Source organism: Protopterus annectens, chromosome 11.part0, assembly GCF_019279795.1.
Source record: "Protopterus annectens isolate FY-2018-M chromosome 11.part0, PAN1.0, whole genome shotgun sequence".
Classification (NCBI taxonomy): Eukaryota; Metazoa; Chordata; order Ceratodontiformes; family Protopteridae; genus Protopterus; species Protopterus annectens.
Genome location: NC_056745.1, coordinates 1,221,699,307 through 1,221,716,217, shown reverse-complemented (window position 1 = coordinate 1,221,716,217; position 16,911 = coordinate 1,221,699,307). Strand labels below are relative to the sequence as shown.

The window sequence follows — 16,911 nt, the reverse complement described above, 5'->3', positions numbered from 1 at the left end:
GGGTTGCAAGATGGAAGCCTTTTCTTACACAGAAAACATCCAGGCCTGGCTAAAATTTGCAATACAATACATCAAGTCTCCCAAATGCATGTGAGAAAATGTGTTATGGTCTGATGAGACCAAGGTTGAACTTTGGCCACAATTCCAAAAGGTACTTTTCGTGCAAAAACAACACTTTGCATCACCAAAAGAACACCATCCCCACGGTGAAGCATTGTGGTGGCAGTTTCATGCTTTGGGGTTGCTTTTCTTCAGCTGGAACTGGGGCTTCAGTCAGGGTGGAGGGAATTATGAACAGTTCCAAATACCAGTCACTTTTGGCCCAAAATCTTCAGACGTCTGCTAGAAAGCTGAAAATGAAGAGGAATTTCAACTTTCAGCACGACAATGACCCCAAGCATACATCCAAATCAACAAAAGAATGGCTTTTTCAGAAGAAAATTAAAGCTTTGGAATGGCCCAGCCAGAGCCCAGACCTAAATCCAATAGAAAATCTGTGGGGTAACCCGAAGAGGGCAATGCACTAGAGATGCCCTCGCAATCTGACAGATGTGGAACATTTTTGCAAGGAAGAGTGGGCAAATATTGCCAAGTCAAGATGTGCCTTGCTGATGGACTCCTACCCAAGAAGACTGAATGCTGTAATTAAATCAAAAGGTGCTTCAACAAAGTATTAGTTTAAGGGTGTGCACTCTTGTGTAACCAGTTTATTGTAAGTTTTTTTTATTTTTTATATTTTTCCCCTAACAGATTTGCTTGTTTTTTAATAGAATTGTGCAGGTCACATTAAAGGTGGGAAAAGTTTTGAAATGATTTATTGTGGTCTCATTTTTTTATATCACAAAAACCTGGCATTTTAACAGGGGTGTGTAAACTTTTTATATCCATTGTATGTGTGTGAGTTAAGTTATTATACTCTGGCCTTTCTTACTCCTCTGTCAAGGTTCATTTCAGAATGTCTGCCCATGGATCCCCCTCTTTCAGTGCATTTCCATATCAAGATGTTTTTGAAATCGGTTTTGCATACCCTTCCACTTAAAAACAAGTGGCTCCTCCTTGGAGTCTTCATGTTGTTTTGTAAAAATTAACTCTTATTCCATTTGAACCAGCTTGTCATGCTGATCTGATGTTCTTAACACAGAAAACTGTGGTATAGATTGCTTTGACTTTTGCAAGTAGAGTACCTTGACTTAGGGTGGGTAAGCCTTATCTGAGTTCTGAAGAGACAGGGATTCTTTGTGAACTAGTCCATCACTTATGCTTAAAGTGTTAATCAGATATATTTTGAGGCAAGCTATCCATCTCCCTGTCTCCTTTGCAGAAAATAAACATGAAAGTGCACAGTTATTCTTTTTTGGGGGGCTTCACGGGGGGGGGTTTGCTTCCAAATCCGTCCCTTTTGGCCCCTCTTCAAGTTCCAGAAAACTTAAAAAAAGGGTTTTTTCGACCCAATTTCCCAGCCATACCCCCAATTTCCTTTTTCGAGTTGCCGGAAGGGCCCCGGGGGCCGAATCCAAGGGGCGGTTTAACCCCAAGCTCGGGTCCGAGTTTGGTACGCGACTTCTTCGGCTGGACCCGGGTGATGTTTCGGGACCTATGCTTTCGTTCCGAGCCTCCCTCGGTGCCGGCTGGGACTTCCGGCTATCACGGCTCGAGTCCGGACACTCCCAGGATTCTGGGGTCCGGCTTTCAGGGCCATGAGGAGTGCCTTGGCCAAGTCCTCTTCGCCATCTCTCCGGTTTTACCAGCACCTTCCTGGGCGTGGAGACTGGGTCTTTGGCAGTTCCCCTGTCCGTAGCCAGCGGAGCCCCGAGGCCTGAGGTTACCCCAGTGGGGTTCCTCCTCCTGAGGGTTCTTCGAGTTGTCTTCAGAGGAACCCCCAAGGAAGAGATCGCAAGAGGAAGCACGTGGACTCCCCGAGTCTATTACATCGACACTGATATGGATGATGCAGAGGGGTCCCAAGTCGCCCTCGGATGATGTCTCATTTGCAGACATCTTAGAGATCCTCAAGCAACGAGGCGGCTGGATATCCAAACCCTCTGCTGACGAGTCAGTGCTCCTCAAGGCCTTTGGGGCTCAGCCTCCGCCTCCTGGGTGTCTCCGCCTTCATGAGCTTCTGGATTTAGTTTGTCGAAGGGCGTGGAACATCCAGATACCGTGGAACCAGTCCCTTCTCGTCCAAATAAATTTTTATCTGCACCCCGAGAAGGAGTTCCTTACTAAAGGCGTGGCTGTAGATGCCATGGTGGTGGCATCTGCTACACAACAGGACGTGGCAGAGGCTTCAACGTCCATCCATCCTCCTAATAAGGAGTCTAGGAGTATGGATAGGTACGGAAAGCGCACCCTGACTTCAGCGGCCTTTACCTTAAGGTCTCTGAATTACTTGGCACATTTTACCAGGCTTCAGAGGGATCTGGTCAAGGAGTTGTCAGATTCCTCTCGGTAACCTACCTGAGCAGCTAGCCCAGTCGGTGCGCTCCCAGTTGGCTATCCTTACGTCAATCTCTAACCCGCCCATGAGGCTCATTTCCTATGCGGCCGGGGCGGGTAGAGCGGCAGGCACAGGCGTGGCTCACGTAGACAAGCCTGGCTCCGCTTGTGTCAGTTTCGGAGGCCTTCAAGTCTTCCTTCACGACGCTTCCCTTTGATGGGTCCTCATTGTTTGGACCCAAGGTGAAAGACACCCTTACCCGCTGTGAGCAAGAGGGAAAAACGTTATCTGCCGTAGGGGCCCGTTATTCCACTCCCTTTCGGCCTTACCCCACGCCCAAATGGGCGGGGAAAATGTGGTTCAAAATCTCGCAAGTTTTTCTCCCAACAGCAGGAAGGTGCCCCGGCCAGAGGCAGAGGGCGGGGAAATTTTTCAGGGAGACGCCGCCCCAGAGGCGGCAGAGGGCCCCGCAATTCTGGAGACCGCGAGTCCTTTCGTGGCTCTTCAGCCTCCCACGACATGAGGGATTGCCCGCTGTGCTGCTCGAGCCAGTCGGGTGTCGCTTTGCCAAGCACCTAAAAGCCTGGGAGTCAATCACTCAGGACAGATGGGTGCTTCGGATCATTGCCGGAGGTTACACCATCCCATTCAAAGACTCACCCCTCCGCCCAAGAGAATCCCGGACCCACCACCCAGTCAAAGGGAAATAGCAGCCGCAGAAGCTTTAAAGCTGCTAGAAAAGGAGTCATCCAACCGTCCCCACAGATCAGATCGGATCAGGAAATTACTCCAGGTTCTTTTAGTGCCAAAAGACAGGGGACCTGAGACCAATATTGGATCTCAGCAGACTGAACCAATCCGGCCACGAAATCCAAATTCAATGGTCACGTTACAATCCATTCTCCCGTTGTTGGAGAAGGATGTTTGATGTGCTCCATAGACCTCAAGGACGCCTATTATCACATACCGATACATCAGGCGCCCAGAAGGTATCTCCGCGCTTCAGCCTGGGAGTCAGTCATTACCAATTTTGTGCTCTGCCCTTTGGTCTCACCACAGCCCCCAGGGTGTTCACCAAGTGTTTGGCAGTAGTGACGGCTCACCTGAGAAGTCTTGGATTCCAAGTGTTTCCCTATCTCGACGACTGGCTCCTGACTGCCACCACCAGGCATCTACTAATGGACAACCTCAAAGCCACCATCTCCCTGGGTGTTTCCCTAGGGATTACATTCAATTGGTCAAAGTCTGTCTTGCTGCCCTCTCAACGCATAAAGTTTATAGGAGCAGAGATAGACTCAAGATTGATGCGCGCCTTACTTTCTTCCTGCCGAAAGGATCCAACTTTACAGGGCCAAGTTCAAGCTCTGATCTCGAGATCCAAAGCCCCAGCCAGGATGGTCCTACAGGTTTTAGGCTCAATGTCTGCCACGGTTCTTTTAGTTCCTCTAGCAAGATTACACATGAGGATTCTTCAGTGGCTCTTGTCAACTCAATGGTCCTTTCAGGATCTTCCCTCAATCATCACATCATGATTACGGAAATATGCAAAAGGGACCTTCGCTGGTGGCTTCAGACATCCAACTTGGATCAGGGAAAACCCTTTGTTCTCCCTCCAGTGGTTACCCTGACGACAGATGCCTCCCAGATAGGGTGGGGGCATTGTCTGGGCAGGCTAGTTCAGGGCTCCTGGCTTCCGGACGAAGCTCTTCTCCACATCAACGTGTTGGAGATGAGGGCTGTACTTCTATCCCTACAGGCCTTACACAAGTTTCTTCCTCAGGGCATCATCGCCATCCACACAGACAACATGTCGGTGGTTTGGTATCTGAACAAACAAGGAGGGACCAGATCGTATCCCTTTGCAGAGAGGCCATGAGAGTGTGGGAATGGGCTGTAGCTACCAACCGCTTCTTGGTAGCGACCCACATCCCGGAAAGTCAAATGTATTGGCGGACAAATTAAGCAGGACAATTCTCTCTCCTCACGAATGGTCTCTGAACCGCACAGTAGCAGCCCAGGTTTTCAAGAGATGGGGGACGCCGTGCTGTCACCTATTTGCAACTCCACAAAACACCAAGTGCCAAAGGTTCTTCTCCTTGATTCCACATCAGGAAGTACCAGCCATGGATGCTCTAGCACAACCTTGGCCAACAGGGCTACTTTATGCCTTTCCTCCAATTCCACTCCTTCCCAAAGTTATTCAAAAGCTTCTCAACTAGGGTCTTCAATGATTCTGATTGCCCCATACTGGCCTCGCCAGATATGGTTTCCTTACCTGAAAAGCATGCAGTGGACGATCCGTGGACCTTAGACCTGATCCCGGATTTGTTAATCCATCAGTCGGGACATTGGCATCAGTCCCTTCAATCTCTGAAATTGACAGCTTGGCTCCTCCACTTCCAACCTTAGTTAGAAGTCACACACTAGACCCGGAAGTTGTTCACATTTTATCTTCGGCCCACAAACCCACCACTAACAAATTGTACCTCAGTAAGTGGAAGAGGTTTGCTATCTGGGCTCAACTCAAGGGCTTAGACCCTATCACTGCTCCTGTCCCAGAGGTTTTGAAATTCTTAACATCCCTGTTTAATCAGGGATCTTCTGTCTCAACTATTAAAGTTCAACTAGCTGCTATCTCTAAATTCCATGAATCCACGGATCCTCCTTTGATGAGCAGCAGACTATGCAAAACGCTCATTAAAGGTGCGAGTCTGTTAAGACCACCAGTTTTTCATCCTGCACCTCCGTGGATCTTGATTTGGTGCTTCGCGCATAAACATCTCCCCCTTTTGTGCCGGCTGCTACATGGGTTATAAAATATCTGTCTTGGAAAACGCATTATTAGTGGCTATTACTTCTGCAAGAAGAGTCTCAGAGCTTCAAGCCCTGTCTATTAAACCACCGTACTTGATTTTCCACAAGGATAGAGTATCACTTAGGCCTAATCCATCCTTTGTCCCAAAGGTCTGCTCTAGTTTCTGTCTTCAACAATCTCTAGAACTACCAGTTTTCTTTCCAAAATTCTCTAATGAAGCAGAATACACTCTCCATAAATTGGATGTTCACAGGCAATTACGCTTCTATTTAGACAGGACTCAGCAACTTCGTAAGTCAGACCAGTTGTTTGTGTCCTTCTCAGATAATAAATTGGGCCAAACCATCACAAAAGCTACAATCTCAAAATGGATCAGAGATTGCATAACTCAGGCCTATTCTTCTTGAATAAACATCTTACATCATCTATCAAAGCTCATTCTACCAGAGCTATGGCTACTTCTATAGCCTTTCATTCCAAGCTCGCTATTTCGGAAATTTGTGCTGCGGCTACTTGGTCCAACCCGCACACTTTCATTTCCCACTACAAATTGGATGTGGCATCTAAAGGACGAGCATCATTTGGTTCCACGGTACTCAGGAGTGTTTTCCAGTGAGCCACCCAGGATTCAGGTGCTAGGACGCTGTCCCATCATTCAGAATGTAGGCGAGATAGATCACATAACATCTTTGAGTTCTGTACTCACCATAACTTCAGATGCCTGGGATCCATCTCGCCTACATCCCCGATACCCCCCCACCTTCCCCCTGCCTTGCAGATCAGAAGAGATTGAACGGTTTTGAGTTCAACTGTTTTTATCTTGTTTCATCTGACGATGTTATATAAGCAGGGTATGCGTGTGCATGTATGCGGACAAACTAGATCTGGGGGACTGGTAGTGGTGCATCCTGGGATATAGTAAGCTCAGCCAATAAGAGACTTCGCTCTTTGGCATAAGCGTGCCGAGTCGGAGCCGAGGGATCGGCTCCGAACCCATCATTCAGAATGTAGGCGAGATGGATCCCAAACATCTGAAGTTATGGTGAGTACATAACTAAAAGTTAACAAAAGGAACCTATTTTCTAGTTTGTGCCATGCTAAGAACCAAGACTAATTAAGGCTGGTATTTCTCTTGTTCTCCAATACAGTGGATATAAAAAGTTTAAACACCCATGTTAAAATGCCAGGTTTTTATGATATAAAAAAATTAGACCACAATAAATTATTTCAAAACTTTTCCTGCCTTTAATGTGACCTATAACCTGTACAATTCAGTTGAAAAACAAACAAATCTTTTAGGGGAAAAAAATAAAAAAAATGTGCAATAAAAGCTGGTTGCATAAGTGTGCACACCCTTAAACTAATACTTTGTTGAAGCACCTTTTGATTTAATTTCAACATTCAGTCTTCTTGGGTACACACCTACCATCAATTAAAGAGACTCGGATTAACCCCAAATAAAGTTCAGCTGTCCTAGCAGGATTTTTCTGGCATTTACTCAGTTGCCTGCTACAGCAAAAGCCATGGTTCGCAGAGAGCTTACAAAGCATCAAAGGGATCTCATTTTTTAAAGGTATCGGTCAGGCGAAGGGTAAAAAAACATGTCCACAGCATTGGATATACCATGGAACACAGTGAAGACAGTCATCAAAAAGTGGAGAAAATGTGGGACAACAGTGACATTGCAAAGAACTGGGCATCCCTCCAAAATTGATGAAAAGACAAGATGAAAACTGGCCAGGGAGGCTGCCAAGAGACGTACAGCAATACTGAAGGAGCTGCAGGAACTTCTGGCAAGTACTGGTTGTATACTATTATCCATATGTCTGGGCTATGGGGTAGGGTTGCAAGATGGAAGCCTTTTCTTACACAGAAAAACATCCAGGCCTGGCTAAAATTTGCAATACAATACATCAAGTCTCCCAAATGCATGTGAGAAAATGTGTTATGGTCTGATGAGACCAAGGTTGAACTTTTTGGCCACAATTCCAAAAGGTACTTTTCGTGCAAAAACAACACTTTGCATCACCAAAAGAACACCATCCCCACGGTGAAGCATTGTGGTGGCAGTTTCATGCTTTGGGGTTGCTTTTCTTCAGCTGGAACTGGGGCTTCAGTCAGGGTGGAGGGAATTATGAACAGTTCCAAATACCAGTCACTTTTGGCCCAAAATCTTCAGACGTCTGCTAGAAAGCTGAAAATGAAGAGGAATTTCAACTTTCAGCACGACAATGACCCCAAGCATACATCCAAATCAACAAAAGAATGGCTTTTTCAGAAGAAAATTAAAGCTTTGGAATGGCCCAGCCAGAGCCCAGACCTAAATCCAATAGAAAATCTGTGGGGTAACCTGAAGAGGGCAATGCACTAGAGATGCCCTCGCAATCTGACAGATGTGGAACATTTTTGCAAGGAAGAGTGGGCAAATATTGCCAAGTCAAGATGTGCCTTGCTGATGGACTCCTACCCAAGAAGACTGAATGCTGTAATTAAATCAAAAGGTGCTTCAACAAAGTATTAGTTTAAGGGTGTGCACTCTTGTGTAACCAGTTTATTGTAAGTTTTTTATTTTTATATTTTTCCCCTAACAGATTTGCTTGTTTTTTAATAGAATTGTGCAGGTCACATTAAAGGTGGGAAAAGTTTTGAAATGATTTATTGTGGTCTCATTTTTATATCACAAAAACCTGGCATTTTAACAGGGGTGTGTAAACTTTTTATATCCATTGTATGTGTGTGAGTTAAGTTATTATACTCTGGCCTTTCTTACTCCTCTGTCAAGGTTCATTTCAGAATGTCTGCCCATGGATCCCCCTCTTTCAGTGCATTTCCATATCAAGATGTTTTTGAAATCGGTTTTGCATACCCTTCCACTTAAAAACAAGTGGCTCCTCCTTGGAGTCTTCATGTTGTTTTGTAAAAATTAACTCTTATTCCATTTGAACCAGCTTGTCATGCTGATCTGATGTTCTTAACACAGAAAACTGTGGTATAGATTGCTTTGACTTTTGCAAGTAGAGGACCTTGACTTAGGGTGGGTAAGCCTTATCTCATTTCTGAAAAGACAGGGTTTCTTTGTGAACTAGTCCATCACTTATGCTTAAAGTGTTAATCAGATATATTTTGAGGCAAGCTATCCATCTCCCTGTCTCCTTTGCAGAAAATAAACATGAAAAAGAAAGGATTCTTCTTACTATGGATGCCCACAGACAACTTGGATACTGTTTTGACAGAATTAAAACCTTCAGAGATTCTGATCAGTTATTCATTTCTTATAAATTTAGGAAAAAAGGGCAAATAGTATCAAAGCAATTTTCAAATCGATGTCCCGTGTTATTTCCTTTTGTTATTCCCATCAAAACAAGTCAATTACAGACAGGGTCAAGGCACATTCTAGTAGGCCTTGGCGTCTCTAGGGGCTTTTTGAAAAGGGATGGACTCTAAAAGAATTCTGTAGTTAACAGCTGGGTCCTCTGTACAGATTTTTACAAAGCACTAGAAACCAGATGCCTTTTCCATGTCTAGAACAAGCTTTGCTAGGACCATTCTCCAGGGGCTCCTGGACCCTCTTTTCTTCCCATATTGTTAAGGCTTCTGCAGCAGTGATATAATGATGAATATAGTAAAGTTGTATAAATAAACCTACCATAACTTATATCACTGCTGCAGTAGCTGCTCTCTCCCTTCCTCCATCTCCCTTATTTTTATGTAATGTTTGTTGCTATGGTGTGGGATTTTATTTAATTACCGATAAGTTCAACAAAAAAGTAACTGGTAAGAATAGAAAAACATTGGTGATACCAAGGTAAAATCACCAAGACTTTATTAAACTATACCATGTAACTGACTAAGCGCTTTCACCCTCATAGGGCATCTTCAGAGTCAGTTTTCCACATCCAGTCACACCCATTAAATTCTCTTTTCAATTAACACTACGATCAAAGGGTAATTAGATACATTACAGCAGTCCTCCGAACATCTAGAGTTTAACCCTTAAACTGTCATTAAAAAACTTTTATATTGTTTTATTTAAAGTCCAAATGATCTGTAAAATAATAACATACAAAATTATTTCACACAATTAGAATCATAAAGTACATTGATGTATATAAAACAATATATGTATCTGTTGCAAGAATTGTATATTTATATACAAATATGTACATACAAGTAAATGTGAATGCATAAAAATATGTCAAAATGTATGGTGTAGAAGTGTACAAATGTATATATGAACCTCATAAATCTATCTAAAAATTCAAGAATCAAAATCATCTGTTATTTCTATTTATTAAATACAAGCTGCCCTGTGTTTCAATATACATGCTGGAGATAAGGTGTCATTGATGCCAGGTGCAGTGCTTGTGTCTAGTCGTATTTGCCACAAGCATTCCTTGACTTTTAAAATGGTTTTGTAATCACCACCAAACTCCTTGGTTTGTAGTCTGTCTGTAACAAAAAATATTTTTTTTTGTAGTTAATACAGTATTTGCTGTGATTATATAGTGAGTTAGTTGATTTCTTGTTTTTAATATCCCTATTGTGTTCCATAATTCTTTGTCTCAACTTTCTTGTGGTCATGCCAATATAGAAAGCTGGACAAGATAAACAAGTAGCCCCATATATAACCATTTTGGTGTTGCAATTGCAATAACCAGGACTCCTCAAAGTCCTCTTGAAATTGCCCACCAGTACATATGGGCCATCATTGATGTACTTACAGGCTTTACAGTTACCACATTTAGCCATCTTAGCAGGCCTTTGTCCAGTTGGCATGGGTGTTCTCTCCAAGTGTTCTTTAATATTCAACCCTCTACTGTTAATAAACAGGGGAACCTTTCCTAATGTGTCCTGCATATCTGTGGGGAGCACACTTTGCCATGTCCAGTGGACAATATTTTTAACTTCAATGGCTGTGTTGTTGTGTTGCAAAACCATACCTGTTTGAATGTTCTTCACCTTGTGTTTGTAAATATTACTATTCTCTACATCCCTTTGACTATCTAGCAGGATAGGCATAAAATCTGTGGCTCTCCTTCCAATAATGTCCTGTTTAACTGTGGTACGTCTGTGGGGTAACCCCTCTGGACGAACAGATCAATTAATACCTCCGTTTCTTTCAGGAATTTGTCGTCCTCACTTACTATGCGTGACACCCTAATCATCTGGCCCTTGGCCACGTTCTTCTTAACATAGTGGGGGTGGCAACTGTTGTAGTGTAGAAATGTATTACTGTATGTTTTTTTCCTAAATAACTTGGATTTTGTTTTCCCATTTTTGGTGTATAATTGTAGATCTAGGTAATCAATGATGATTCTGTCAGCCTTGTTGGTGAATTTTAAGAATGTTGTTGTATTATTCAAATAGCCTATGTACTCCTCCAGCTCGTCTCGAGTGCCTTTCCAAAGGAACAGCATGTCATCTAAAAATCTTAGGTAGATAATCATCTTAGATCTATATTCAGATTTCAAAACAAACCGTTCCTCTCATTCAGCTAATACTAGGTTGGCATAAATCGGCGCACATTTAGTGCCCATGGCCACCCCTGTGGATTGTTTGTAAAATTCACCTTCAAAGCCAATATAATTGTTCTCTAGAACAATCCGCATCAAGTCGACCAATAAAGATCTCTTCTTCTGATGCAATATGACTGTATTTATCCAAACTCCTGGCAAACCAATCCAAACCAATGTCGTGGGGAATCACTGAAAACAAATTTACAATGTCAGCAGTTACAGACCAGAATTCCCCTAAATGTGTATCAAATAAAGTCCTAAGACAGTCCGAACAGTGCCATGAATCTTTTAATATGTGTGGTATATTATCAAGAATCTTCTTATTCATAATATCTATAAGTGCTGCTAGTGGTTCTGTTTTTGATCCCCTAGCTGCCACTATTGGTCTAAAGGGTGGATTAATAATATCTATGTGAATCTTAGGGATTCCAAAAAAAAAAACTGGGCATAACTGGGTGTTCCACTAGCATATAATTGTACTCATCATAATCAATAATTCCTTCACAAAGGAATTCGTACAATTGCCTGTCAATTTTTGTGTATGCCCTCTGGACTTCAAATTTGGAAACTAATTCATAAGTGTTGGAATCATGTAAAATATTCTGCATATTCCAGGAGTAGTCAGTGTTAGTCATAATGACAACCCCTCCCCCTTTATCTGGTTTCATAACCCTGTAATCATTACTAGCTGAGAGTTCTTTTAAACAAAATTCTTCTGCAGATGTTAAGTTTTTATTGTATGTAGGTGAATTTTTATCAATCAGTCTCCTAATCTGGGTAGTACACAAACGTTCAAATGCTAACATCAAGGGGTTGCAAGGTGGTATAAAATAACTACTTCTTTTGAGTGGGAAGATTTGGGTCTCTGTCAGTATGATGTTTACTATCAAAAAATAACCTGTCTAGTATACAACTTCAAATTAACAAGTAATTTGCCAATGTCGTATTTAAAATTAGGAACAAATGAAAAACCCTTTTTCATTAAACTCAAGTGACTTTCAGAAATACCCAAATCTGAATAGTTGTAAATATGAAAATATTTGTCCCCAGTTATAGTAGGGCCCACATTAATGAATAAATGTAGATTATTGTATGGGGGGGGGGGTAAATAAGGCATCCCCTGATAATAAGCCCTAATGTGTATTTCGACGGGGGTAAAAGTGTAAGACCCAGTCTTATTTTCGGGGAAATACGGTAGCATTGTCCTTTTCAGGGCTTCTTGCCTCCCTCTTTCAGCTGGCTTGAAAGCTCTAAAGAGCTTGGTTCTCAGACCACTGATTTTGACCAGCTCTGCTTGAGCTGTCAACAGTCTGGGTATGTAGAAATGCCCTTAAGCTTTGGATGCTGGCCAACTGTTATATCCCAGGCAGGATACAACTTACATAGCTAGGACTACTGCAGCAATGATCTATTTGAACATGTACTGCCATGGTAAGTTTGATACAACTGTGTTTTCTTTCCAACTGTTAAAGAAACTCAGATTGCATTCAGTTCAGCATTTTAGGAGAAAACTTTTGGCTTAATACAGCAAACTCAGATTGCTTTCTCTCAGCAAAACTGAAAAAAAGACCCCTTTCTCCTTGATGTAGTATTAACCGCCAATCCACAGTTACAGATCACAGGTTTTGAAAACACCAACATATCTTGCATGTTAACCCAGAGGCTCCCTTCACTCTGGAATAAAATCCCAGTCCAGGTTAGGCAGAGTCCCTCATTGACTCTCTTCAAGAGGAATCTTGATGAGTGGATGGGAGATCGAGGTTTTTACCCTGGGTATCTCTCTTGTGTTGTTTGTTAGAGGCACAGTATACTAACCTCGAAAAAGGGCATAGCAAAATTAATTTAAAATGAGTGGCGAAAGCCAAACACACTCTGGCTAGGCTTATAAATGCCCTAGGGCAGATAGCCTAGTATGAACCTATAAACCCTATAAACACTTGCTTTGCTTTTACAGTCCTTTTAGATATGATTCTAAGGGTCAGCAGGGTGCCTTGCAATCAGAAAATATTCTCAGAAACAATTTTCAACTGCTTATACAAGTCATCCAACTTTCTTAACACTTGCACATAAAGTACATTGAAGATTTTTAAAATGGAGTAGTGTCTTCCAAAGGCCACATTAGCATTGTTTGCTTTAAGCAACAACAGAAGTAGAAAAAATGAATGCATGAAGACATTTATGCCTTGGTTTAAAAAAATGTCATAATACAAATTTTAGAACAGGAGGCTTTTCCTCTTTTGTACTATACTATACTATTCTATGCTGTAAGAAGAGAGATAATATGAGTTGTAAAACACTTGAGCAAATTTAGCACATTTCTGCAAATGCAGCATGTTTCACTACATTTAGGATTTAAAAAACACAGGAGTATATATTCTCACACGTGCATACACACAACATCATCATCATCCTACTGGAGACATTGATGAATACTAAAATAAGATCTTTTGAAGTGTCAGTTACAGTTTCTGATTTAGAGTGATCACTCTGACTATGTAATAGTGTGGAAAAGGGTCTTTCGAGTCTTTGAGCCAATTTTCTCCTTGGAGTAAGATGCAGTGAGACTTCCTGTTAGAGAACCAGAAAGATAAACTGATAGAAATAACTGACCAGGAGATGAAGGTTGGAGCTCTTTCTTTTAGAATGATTATGGAGATCATACTTAATTTGCAAACTGAGTAAAGCTTTCCCAGTTACCATCAGTGTTTGTGAGGTAAGGGCAGAGATCTTTGATTGCAGTAGGAGAGTTAATTCCTCCTAAAGCAGAATATTTGGTGGTGAAAACAGAAGTGAGGAAAAAGCTGTGTACCTAGTAATGGAAGCATTCAACACTGTGAATGGAAGTGCCACCAAAGTAGCATAGGTATCAAATCGACTGAGTTTAAAAATAGTCCTTCGTGTATTACCTGCTATACAGCGTGGCCTATTGAAAAGTTGATATTATTCTAAGTTATAATATGATTTTTTATTTTTGCAGGTTAACCATAGCCATGTGTTAGATTTGGAGTAGAACAGTGTTGTAGATGGCACCTAATGAGTTGCCTTGTTTGTTTTACAGTGGTGGCCTCAGTAACCTGCTCTTTTTGTGCTGTCTGCCAGACCATGTCCTTAGTGTTGGAGATGAGCCACGCCAGGTATTGCTTCGTGTTTATGGGGCCATCCTACAGGTGAGTAGTGCAATTAGATGCTAGACCCAAGAAACCTGCTCATAACATTCTAGCTCTTGTAGTCTTTTACTTGGACTAGAGATCGTATGTATATGTGTGTGTGTGTGTGTGTGTGTGTGTGTGTGTGTGTGTGTGTGTGTGTGTGTTTTTGTTTATATTTATGTATGTATGTATGTGTGTTGTTTTTTAACTGCATTCTCTTCAAAGCTTGTATGCCACAATCTTCTAACAATTCAGTTTGTTGAATTTATACCATTTTTATACTCATTACTGAAGTGCATTTCTTCCAAACAAGTGCCTTACTTTTTTGTTTGGTTTGGGAGACTCTCATATTCCCTCTTTAAAGGACCATGGGGGTGGCAGGATAATGTGGTCATCACTCCTTATCCCAGCAGAGTTGTTTTTTTCCTACCTTTTGCCCTGAAGGCTCATAACATATAGTTTTTCAGAGCCTGATCTTAAGTGTGAGTTTCATTGTGTATAGAAGATGATCTGTCTGTTGCAACTCTTCTGTGTGAGCTGTTTATGCAAATGATCATTCATCAGGCCATATAGAGTTACACAGTAAAATCAAGCCACATCCTTGTCCTGAGGTGAGCAAGCAGGCTTTAAAGCTATATAATCCTGTCATTTGCATGGAACAGCTGACTAGAATGAGTGAAATAAAAACATATATTAACGTGCTTTACTTTGCTTTTCTCGCACATGTCAAAGATGCACAATATAGTGTGTGTGTGTAGTTGAGTGTGTGAGAGTGTGTGTGTTGGGCTGACGCCCTGACTGGAATTGATTGTCACACCTTGCATCCATTGACAGCCACGACAGATTTTGGCACCACCTTGACCTTTTTGCAAAACCTATACTGTTGAAAGAAAAAAACAAATGCACTATAAAACTACATACTGTAAATTTGTACTCTCTAGGATATTGAATTCTTAAAGGTAAGATGTGCTTATGAGGTAGGCACGTTAGAATGTATTTATCAGAGTAAAGCTCCATCTTTAGTGTAATGAAATGAACAATCGAAACAGTGGAATTGGGTTTATAATTAATCTGATTAATACCTGAAAATGACTTCTTTATAACATAATTAGTTCCATGTTTGTGGAGCATGTTTCCTAGGGGTATCTGGCTTTCAAAAGATTTAACAACTTTCAAGAAGCAGTTTGATATTTGATTCGGCAGTAACAAATAGATACAAAGTCCAAATGAGTCCTTGTTTCTTGAGGACCCTACAGCCTAGAATGAGCCTAGATTCCGCAATGAACCTATGAGCACTGCCAGCTATGGGTCTTATAGTTTAACCTGGTCACTGGCATTGAGGTTAGGAGCAAACTTTGATGTGCCAGTGAAACCGACTTTGACATCACTAGCTCTTGTTAATTTTGTAAGTGGGAAACTCCTTAAGTAATAGTTTGCTTGTGTGGAGCTAGTAGTTACTTACATGACTTTTACTTTCATGCACAGTGTCCTAGTACCAGATCATGGACTGTTTAATCTCTGCGCGTAATACTGCAATAAAGCTTAGTTAATTTCTGCTTCTGTTGTATACTGCAACATTTCAGGGCTTTAATAAACCGTGTTTCATGGTTGATAGCCCTACCTGGACATAGTTAATGTCGGTCAACTTTATGCACAGTGCCACAGCAGGATTGGGTTACAATTTGTGTTAATTAACCCTGGGCCAAATCAAGATTTTGGTTGATCCCTGCTTATCTTTATTACTATTCTTTGCTGTCTTACACACACACACACACACACACACACACACACACACACACACACACACACACACACACACTTGTTGAAGTAAGAAAGCAACAAAGACCAGGATGTTAGCTTGAGTGGCAAAAAGTTGCTGAGTAGTAGTTTTCAGTGGCATGTGGATGGGAGCATGTACACATGGAGAGAAGGGGTTTAGTCCCTTGCAGTGACATAAGTGCCCACATCAGCCACCTATGGAGTGAGGGTTAGGTTACAGAATTACTCCTTGGCTCCAAATTAGGGATATTGCTATTTAATAGGTTGAGGCTTTTGGATAGTCCTCTGGCTTAAGTGACAGTTGCAATCCATCCTTAAATGTAGACAGTCTCAGTCTGGAGGGATTAAACCAGATTATCATCCCTATAAGACAAGAAAATGCTCTGCCCCCAAGTGATTGCAATGTAGGAGTCAGAATGGAGCCCTGCTGTTCCCATGCTTGCATGGATGACTCTTGCTGTATACAATGGAAGGGCCCCTTTTATGTTAGGATCAAATGAGCTTGAGATTTATAGGAAGGGTGACTGATAGTCAGCAAGATAATGAGGTAAAAGGCATATAGAAATCTGTATAAATGTCCCCTAATTTTATCTCCAGCTACACTTATTCAACTCCTGTTATTCAATAGTAATTTCATTCCTTTATCTTCTTTGTGATTGCCAGTTTCCTTAAAATTCCTTATCTGCTCCCCACCCCTTTCTATTGATAAATTGCTCGCCAGCTTTAGGCCATTAACTTCTCACATTCTCAGTCACTTCATCCATGCCTTCAACCATTGTTTAACTACAAAGGATCTTATTTTATTTTCCCACACTTAACCTAATCCTAATTAGTCCACACATCCTTCTGTGTATTTCTTATCTCTACATTTCTGCGTCATGGTGAATCTAAACTACACTGTAGGTTTCCTTCCATTGTACCCATCTCAGATTTCTGTCTCTCTGCTGGCTCCTAATAATTGTGCCATGTTCACAGTTGCATTGTAGCTACAAAAATCAGGCATGCCGGTCTTCCCCCGTCAAAACCTTACAGCCTTCAACCATCTGCTACCACTTCTGCCACTTTTTTCCTCCATATAAATTTATTGCAGCATTTCAGAACTGCTGTTACCCTTTTGCCCTGATGCAGGAGAGGAGCGTGCTGCACAGATGTGATACTAATGGCATGACCATCCTGTGTAAAACCTTTATTCTGCCGTTTGGGGACACGTACAAA

At 41.8% G+C, this 16,911-nt stretch overlaps 1 protein-coding gene across 1 annotated transcript in view; it reads left to right on the top strand.

Moving 5' to 3' along the window:
* Nucleotides 1-16,911, top strand: part of LOC122815803 (choline/ethanolamine kinase-like) — a 562,793-nt gene that overhangs the window by 101,728 nt on the left and 444,154 nt on the right. Inside the window, exon 2 of the mRNA XM_044088601.1 lies at nt 13,827-13,935. Coding sequence (XP_043944536.1) covers nt 13,827-13,935 — 109 coding nt within the window. The remainder of the gene's footprint in view (nt 1-13,826; nt 13,936-16,911) is intronic.